This window comes from Alligator mississippiensis, chromosome 4 (genome assembly GCF_030867095.1).
Source record: "Alligator mississippiensis isolate rAllMis1 chromosome 4, rAllMis1, whole genome shotgun sequence".
NCBI classification, from domain to species: domain Eukaryota; kingdom Metazoa; phylum Chordata; order Crocodylia; family Alligatoridae; genus Alligator; species Alligator mississippiensis.
This window is the reverse complement of record NC_081827.1, coordinates 48,899,351-48,908,203: the sequence shown is the minus strand read 5'-3', so window position 1 is coordinate 48,908,203 and position 8,853 is coordinate 48,899,351. Positions and strand designations below refer to the sequence as shown.

Here is an 8,853-nt window from a genome sequence, read left to right as displayed (position 1 = left end):
CTGTTGTACTAATCGCCCTATACATTTAAATGGAGATTAATGCTATGGACATTATCATTCATGTCACTATGTGAAATAAGTTCATTTGCAGCAATGATAATATTTTTGTTTTCTGAACATTGTAAACTGTTGTTTACAAACTGAAATTATGTTGTTAAACTGAACCCATGGATTATCCAAGGGAAATTTGCTCTCAGTTTACAAATGTTCTCTGATTCAGTCATGACACTTGAAATACAAAAATCAAAATCTCTTTTAAATGCTCACAATACTACACTGATCTTCATTAAGTTAAGTTTACATCATGTCATTATCCAGGCTGGATGGGGATTTTATTTTTTGCAGAAAACACTAAAACATATTCCTCATGGAATCCACCTCTAAACATCAGTTCATTATTATATATAATAGTTAGTCTATCCAATCTAGAGTTTTCAGCATGAAGCTGGTACATGTCACAAAAACAGTGGTTATTGATGAACTAAACATAGCAGAAATTTGCTCTTCAGTAGGTAGCATTAATATAACAGAACTACTTTGAGAAAAGTTTTCACAACCTAAATGAAGAAAAGATATGTTATTATTCAGAGCATGTAAATAAAAGAACTGCTTGTGTATGGTGAATAATGAATTTTTAAAAGTTTATTTACACAAAAATAAAATATTTGCATATGGGAAAACAATTTCAAATCAGTCAAGTCAAAGAACAGTTTTGTTTTCTAATCCTTAAAGAAATAGGTTTATAAGCATTACAAGGAAGTATTTGAGTATTTTTAACAATTCTGAAGGTCACTGAGAGACAAAGATTTATAATATGGAATAAATTCCAGCACCAAAAACAATCTTGGGTGTGATTACAACAGGGGACAGAAAAAAAAAGCACAATGTTAGCAAAGCAGTGATTTAATATAGAGGCAGAGTAGAGACGGGTATCTTCAGTTCTTTCTGTTAGGAATGTCTACACAGGATCAAACCAGTGGCCTCTCTAGTTTGCTGCCATGGTCTCTGACAGGAGTCCGCACCAAACCCTACAGATGAAGATCCACAAAAACCTATAATGGACAATTTTACAATCATGTGCTAACAAGGTATGTTTCTTCCCAAATGAAGCAATGGTTCAGTTATGCCCTCCAGTCCAAAGTTTTATCTCTCTAATTTCAATCATTAATTTAATCCTTTCTTATACAACCCAGGATGTTTTTATCTAAATAAATATCTTTCCTTAACCCTGCTACATTTTTTACCTCAGTGGTATCCTATGGCAATCAGTTGTGTATTTGAATTATGTGCAGTTAATTTTTAAGCTTCCTTTTCACCGTTTTGATACAGTTGCCTTTCAATGTCATTAAATGTAAACGCAACCTTATTCTTGAATAGTGCAAAAGGATAAACAGGAGCGCATATCTTACCATGTCTTTATTGTGTGTTATTTCTCTAATACCATTGTTCTATCCTGTCCTTTCTTTTATTGCTGTCCTTTTGCAAACTAACACAACCCAAGACTTTTCAATCCTTCTTCACAGAGAAACTTTCCATTTTCTATCAAGTTGTTTGAAATTCCTCCTATTTTGTTCTTTCCCTCTTCGGTTTAGCTCGGTGTTTCTCAACCAGGATGAAGAAGGACCCCTTTAGGGGTGACATGATACAGGTGCTGCTGCCACGAAGACAGTAACCAAGTAAAACTGCCCCAGAGGCAGGGTTGTAGCATGCATGCACTCCTGCTGCATTAGGGCTCTTTGATCCATCTAAAGCAATTGGGAGAGCTGGGTTGTGCTGTCCTCCTCCCTGCTTGGACCACCTCCTGCATACCTCTGTTTCTGGGAGACACCATGCAGGGTCAGACCGGGAAGGCCTAAAGCTCTCCTGCTTGCTTTAGTCTGATCAGAGATCCCTACTCCAGGGGGTGTGCACAATAGGGCTGTGCAAAGCTTTGGTAGCTGATTCAATTCAGAGGAGATTTGGCAGTCAAATCCGAATTGAATCAGGAGATCCATTTAAAGCTCTGAATTGAATTGGAAGCATCTGAATTGATTTGGAAAACATTTGGTGCCAGTTTGGAGATTCGGCCATAGACTAAACAGGCAGCAGTCCTTGAGGATGCTCCCCACACCTCGTGGACAAGCAGTGGCTTTGCCCCAGCTGGGTGAATGGCGGCAGGGCATGCCAGGGGTGGGGTGTGCCTCTGGATCGAGGCGAGGAGGGTGTCGGAGCAGGGACCATGGTGGGGCTACAGCGAGTTTTCGAGTGGCACATGCCCCCCTGTGCCCTGCTGTTGCTTACCCAGCCGGGGCAAAGCCGCTGCTCACCTGTGAGGCGTGGGGAGGCTGGGCTGGCTCCCACCACTGCATCATAGGGACTCAGCCTTGTGCTGGCTCCACACTGGCTGGGCTAGCAGTGGGGAGGCATAGCCCCTGCTCCCAGCACTTTCTGCCTTTCGCCCTGTGCAGCCCCAGCCCTGCCCACCTTGTGCAGATCCTGGAGCACATGTACCTGCCCAGCAGTGGCGAGAGCTGCTGGACAAGCTACCATACGAGCAGTTCCCGGCCTGGCGGCACACAGCATTGTGAGTTGCCCCACCCCCTCCCTGGCCAGGGCTGTGCTCCCGGAGGCAAGCTCCCACTGCCGGGCTGCGGTCTGTGGGCTGGGTGGAGCCAGGGCTGTGCTCCGGGTGGCTAGCCACAGCCCAGAGTGCAGCCCTGGCTCCACCCGCCCTATGGAGCACAGGCCGGCAGCGAGCGGCTGGGGCTAGCCTTCCGGAGCACAACGCGGCCCAGTCCACCCTGCGCGGATCTGGGGGCACACACCCGCTCCCATGCCTTCCTAGATGGGCGGCACGCAGTGGCAGAAGCCCCCCTCCCCAAGTCCTGCGCCTCCTTACCCCGCCTGGGCAGCTTGTCCCAGCCCCAGTCTCAATCCCTCCCTCGCTGTGCGGGCGTTGATCTGCCCCCGCCCACACCCCTTCCCTCCCCCCTCCACCCACCACAACAGACTTACCAGCTGGAGCCAGCTGTGTCCGGCGTCGAGGACTGCTGCCTGTTTAGTCTGTGGCCAAATCTCTGAAGCGGCGCTGAATCTTCAGATCTGATTTGGCCGAATGTAATTGGGACAGTGATTTGAATCATCAAATCCAATCACTGTTCTTCTGAATCAGCCGAATCCGAAGCTGAATCTAATGCTTGCCACTTCACACAGGCCTAGTGCACAACTAAGCTGTAGCCCTTCCCAGTGTGACTGTGCAGCAGGCACACACAGTGGTTTTACCTGCCAGCAGTGGCACTTGGTTGTGAACCACTGAGGTAAGCTGAGCACAGCGGTGACTCTCAACTGGGAATGCCGCCACATTCAGAAAAGTTGTGGAGGGGTGCCCAGATTCTGAAAATATTGAGAACCACTGATTTAGCTTGTCTCCCTCTGGATTTCTTGCTGCTTTTCAGGATTTTTTCTAGGGTGATTCCCTAAACTTCTTGGCAGCAAGGCCCAGTTCAGGTCTTAGTTTCCTGTTCTGAAGGAAAGCTGTTCCTTACACTCTCAGTCTAGGACACCCTCCTACTATGTACAGACCCTAGAGTTCTCTGTGGGACTACATATCTCAGAATGGCATTGTTTTGTGCTGAACCAGGCCCATGCCTGGTCAAGTAAAGTTAACCCAAAGACCCCACACAAAGGACTAGTGTAAGACTCTTGTTACAGTCGTAAGCTTGTAAAGAACCTAGCTTAAAAAAAAAATTTTCTTCAGGGCCCACCCACATCTGAGCTGAGAGTCTCTCTTTAACAATATTTAATCAAAGTTTTAAACAGATTCCCTACAATAATATCTGAAAGGCATTATAGTTGAAGCAAGATAAAATAATTCTGTCTCATCAAAGTTTTTTACAAATGTTTTCACAGTTTTCCAATAACAGGGAAAAATATATGAGCACTTATCCCCAGGATACCACAATATCCTTTCTCCAAAGACAGGTGAACAACAATTTTCTAAATCTGACAGATCTACTCAGATAAAAATCAGTTGACAGGGGCCTGAGAAACAAATGTCTTCCCTTCATCTCTTTCGATTGCAACTTTTAGTGGAAAAATCAGTGGTTCAACCTAGTAGTTTATTTTTAGAAAAAGCTTTTAAGGCAGATTTATGCAGCTAATTCTATTAAATGAAATTGTAACTTAAAAAAATCACCTGAACTCTTTAAAGCAACAGATAATATAATGGTTTAATGGAATATGCTGTGGTTTTCATCATGACCTAACTTCTGCTGTGGAATTAATATGCAGCATGTTGTCTTTGGTGGAAGTATCAGTAGAAGACAGAACTAGCCCAAAGCTATCCACAAGACAGAAGAATTCCCATTTGAGGGCAGGGATGGACAATGTTGCTTCTAAAAAAAAATTACAGTACTCAAGATTTTCTTTTACACAGGAATTGGATCAGGCCATGACACACTTCATGCTTTGAACGTATAGGAGATGCTGTCCTCTCTCATTTGGCTCTTGATGTTCTTATGCATGTTTCTCGTCTTTTATCCTTTCTTTTTTTTCTTTTTAAGTCTTCTCATGCTCTTGCCCTCAAGCATGTCTTGTGGCAATGAGTTTCGTTGGTTAATTATGTGGGTGGCTATAAGGCCTTTCATTCAGAATTGTATTTTTTTATCAACAGAATTAAGCGACAAAAAAGTGACGACCATAGAAATGTAAATCGAATACAATATAACTTATAATAATTATTTAGCAACTTCCCTGCGCTGGAAGAGACAGGTGATAAGTGTTTAACATATCAAATGTCTTGGAAATGTTCCCTGTGAAGAACAGAAAGGTCCAGTGCCTACACTTGGAGTGCCCATTGCCCTGTACAGTCATGTTTGAGCAATCCATCCAGCACTCTGCGGTGCTTTGCACGTGTGTACATCTACCACTTCTAGGCAGTCTTGGCAGCGCACAGCACAGCACCAGTGGAATTTACACTCACATTTGGTCATCCTGCTGATGCGTGTAGTGTCATACCCTCTTCCACAGCACATCACCTCACAGCTGTCCATCCCTCGGGAGGTTTGGTTACAAACCCGACCCGCTGTCCCTACGGAACCTGGAATGGAAATTGAAAACATTTAAAAGACAGGGAAGATTTTAAAGAATAGGGCAGCAATATGAGGGAAAGAGTAAGCAAAACACAATTTACAAAGCACTAGATCACATTAAGGCAAGGAGCATATCTCTGCTGAATGAGAAGGGAAAAGACAGCAAGTTAATTTCAGTATCTCAGACTTTTTGTTGCTGGAGAAGACTAGAGGCAGAATGATTCTCCAACATTAAATCACTTAGAACGCAGAGTCAAGCAACAAAAAGATGTAAAATAAGGTAGCATTATTCAAATTACAGCAGGTTTAATTTTGCAAAGCTGAATTTGTACATCAAAGGAGGAGGGGATTAGTTGCATGGCTCTAGGCTTGGCCAATTTCTGCTTGGAGTTACAGTATCTAACTTAATTTTACTGATGTTTTTTATCTTATAACCTTTCTCCTTGACATACATTCCTGACCAATTATCCATAGGCAACTCCACTGAGCTTCTCTGAAACAAAGAGATGGGAAGTTTCACTGAGGAGTCAGTACTAGAGGATGTTCAGCACTGCAGATAAATCACATGGATTTACTTGGGAGACAGAAGATACATAACTCTGGCCTCTCACTTGCTCAGCCCTGGAGGTAAAGGACCATCATATGGAACATTAGTGGGTACATGGAATTTGCCCACATATTCAACGTATCCTTCGAATGCTAGCGTGGTGCTGTTACAAGGTGAGTACAGTTTGAAACCTAGAGAAAGTGAAGAAGTCATAGTAACAACTCAGCAAATCCAGGAAAAGGGGAAAAAATTGCTACAAAGGAAGAAGGGGAAAAAACGTGACTCTCTCTAAGACAGTCATCCTATGCAGCACGTGGAACAAAAGCAAGGAGGCCAAGAACAGATTGGTAAGTGGCCTCAACTAAATGGAGAAAAAGCTGGGTACTGCTAAGGCAAGTGTAATCTTGACTGCTTCACGTGTGTGCACAACAGCAGCAAGGCTGAGCATGTAGGAAAGCATTTAAAAGTAAGGAAGTTTTTTGAGAAATTTTACCTTTCTATGTAATAGGTAGGGGGGTCTACTTAACTCGCAGCAAGACAAAGCGATTTCATAGCTTGGTTACGGCATGAAGAGCTGATTTTGCAGGCATTTCCTGGTGGCCCCACCCCTCGCTGCTGATCGGCAGAGGCATTTACATCTTCTATTCACTCATCTTCAAACTGCAGCATTGCATTTAACTTATTAAAAGATGGTGCTGAGAAACATTTTCACTTCACTGACTGGTGCCTTCCCTTAGTCTCTGTCACTAGCAGACTAACTCTCAGTCACGTGATCTATGGCTGCAGGGATTGTCGCGTTGTCTTTTTGTTGTGGTAAGCATTGGGGACATTCTAAAACAGCGTATTATATGAATAATACCCTGGGGGGTTAGGTTGATTTCCCAGGCAATTGCGGCCAGTGCAATATTTCCTGGTGATTGTGGACAATATCGTTTCTCATGGTTTCCAAAAAAACCACAAAACTGTGAATTAAGTAGTTCTCTAGTAATAGGAAAATGGCTTTTGATTGACTCATACTGTCTCTGCTGTTTTCCCTAAGGCATTGGAGGGGTAGATTCAGTTCTCCAGAGCTTTCATAAGTAGAATGTTGGAATAGACTTTATTTTCTTATTTTTCCAGTTGTGGCAGACATGTTTGGGATTCAAAAGATTTTAGAGCTCCAGTTTTCTAGACAGGGCAGTCTGGTGCCCACTGCTGTCATTCTGGTAGGAATGTGAGCTCCTGATGGAATGTGATCAGTCATATAATCTTAAACAAAGAAGGTCATTTCTGGGGAGTGATGAATTCACATAGTTCCCCTCCTTGCTCATATCTCCTGCTAACAGAATAAGAAGGCATGGTCCACTTCAGTGAACATAATGCTAAGACAGAAGTGTTACCCAGCCTTAAAGACACAGAGCCACATTCTGACTTATATGCACTGTTACAAAAAGGAGTAACTTCAGTGCAATTCAGGCCAAATTTACACTGACATAATGGAGATTATTATCTGGCCTGTGCTATACATCTTTGTCTGTATAACAAACTAAGATTCCCTAATGGGAATTATAGCTAATCGATCCAAGAAATCTCAGATTCTAGCAAATCTGGCCAACCAAATTTACAGGGACTTCAAGCCAAACAAGATCATGAGGCAAAAAGAAACAAGGCTATGAAACTATTTCTGTCTCTAGGCCTGTGCTGATGGCCACCACAGTCCAGAAGCTGTAATCCATTCCCTGACAATCCTCTGCCCACTCTTTGGAGACAGTCCTCTCCAATCCAGTTAGCCAGGTGTTCTCTGTCAAAATGATATTTGGGACAAATTGTGTAGTATGAAACATTTTTACAGTTATTTTGCTGCAACATTTTGCTGAAATGTTTCTACTTTTCACTGGCAGAACAGTAACTGACTCAGACTTCCGGTTATTCACTTTGTTAATCTGAATCAACATATTTAGTTTTGGCAGAGGTGTAGCAGGATCTTTCAGTGTATAGGGCAGGGGGAAAGAGACTACGCTAACCACTTTAGAGTGGCGGGGTAGAAGGAGGCAGCAGCAGAGGCTTGTCTGCCCTGGTTCCTTGCACTCTGGTAGCAGCTATTACTGCTGCAGCTCCTGCTATAGCAGCATGGGTTTGTATTTGGGCTGCTGCAGCTGCGGGACAGGCTCACCGTGCACTGCCTGCAACAGCCCCATGGTGCACATTCCTTGGGGGCCATTCCTGTTTGCTTTCCTCCCAGATACATGACTGAGTTTGGGGGCTGCACCTCTGCTAAGACTTTTCCAAGTGGGCACCACTTCTCTTAGCCCCATCCCAGCTAGAACCTGGGTATTTAATTTACTGCTGAGGATTCTAGGTGCCCATAGCTGGGTGCTTAATGTGTATGTATCGCAACACCTGAATACCTGAGAAAACCTCACTCTAGATAACTTGCCTGAGGTCACATGGGAAATTGGTTACAGAGCAAAGAATCAAACTCAAGTCTCTTAAATATAAGACTAGCACCTACAGAGGGTTGCCTTTCATCTCAACACACAAGTATGCACATTGGCATGATTGAAGAATCTGCAAGTTAACTATCTGGGCATTTATGCAACATCTGATAATGTATAAAACACATTCTATTATATACATTCTGCTGAGACAAAAACAACTACAAGACCAAATCCCTAGTGAATATAAATAGTGCTCATTTTTAAAGCATGCTTTGAATTCTGCCTTTCCTCCTATATATGCTTCTTATACTGCTGTCCATATGTTCTCCTTGCTTTGTATGCTATTTTAACTCATGGATGGGGCACAGTAACTAGTAAATCTTGGCCATATAATGCAGCATGTCTAGAACACTAATCTGTAATAACCGTGATCTGGATTAGGTTTCAAGTTGTTTCGTGCTCTGGTTGCTCTGTGTGATTTTCCCCCCAAAAAAGCTGGATACCTGATAGCTTACACCATCTCAGAGTCATGCAGCTGTCAGCCAGGTATCACTCTTTCAGCAGAGAACAAGCAAATCGACTATTCATCTCAGTCTGTCTCTTAAGCCTGTGTGGAGATGGGTTCTGCTGTTTGTTTTCTTGCTATGGAAGGAAAACTTCAGTTCAACCTTTACATAAGGTCAGGTCCTATTCGTTATGCATTGCTGCAAATAGGTATAGGAGCTTCCTTTGGAAGGCATAACAGCATTCCTTGGCTTAGGTATAGGTATGTGCCCATCAACATGAAGACTCTGTATGATTTCCAGATGTTGGCAGCATT

The 8,853-nt window shown here is 43.2% G+C and overlaps 1 protein-coding gene across 3 annotated transcripts in view; it reads right to left on the bottom strand.

The window, feature by feature from the left end:
• Positions 1-627: 627 nt before the first annotated feature.
• The window catches only part of WNT2 (Wnt family member 2), a 34,266-nt gene continuing 26,040 nt past the window's right edge, over positions 628-8,853 (bottom strand). For 2 of the 3 annotated variants that reach the window (XM_014601015.3, XM_019492140.2), the window contains exon 5: positions 2,982-5,077. In XM_014601015.3, the coding sequence (XP_014456501.1) occupies positions 4,848-5,077 (230 nt within the window). In that variant the 3' untranslated portion in view covers positions 2,982-4,847. Of the gene's footprint in view, positions 1,029-2,981; positions 5,078-8,853 lie in introns of those variants that run through there. The other variant, XM_019492131.2, reaches the window with a different exon arrangement.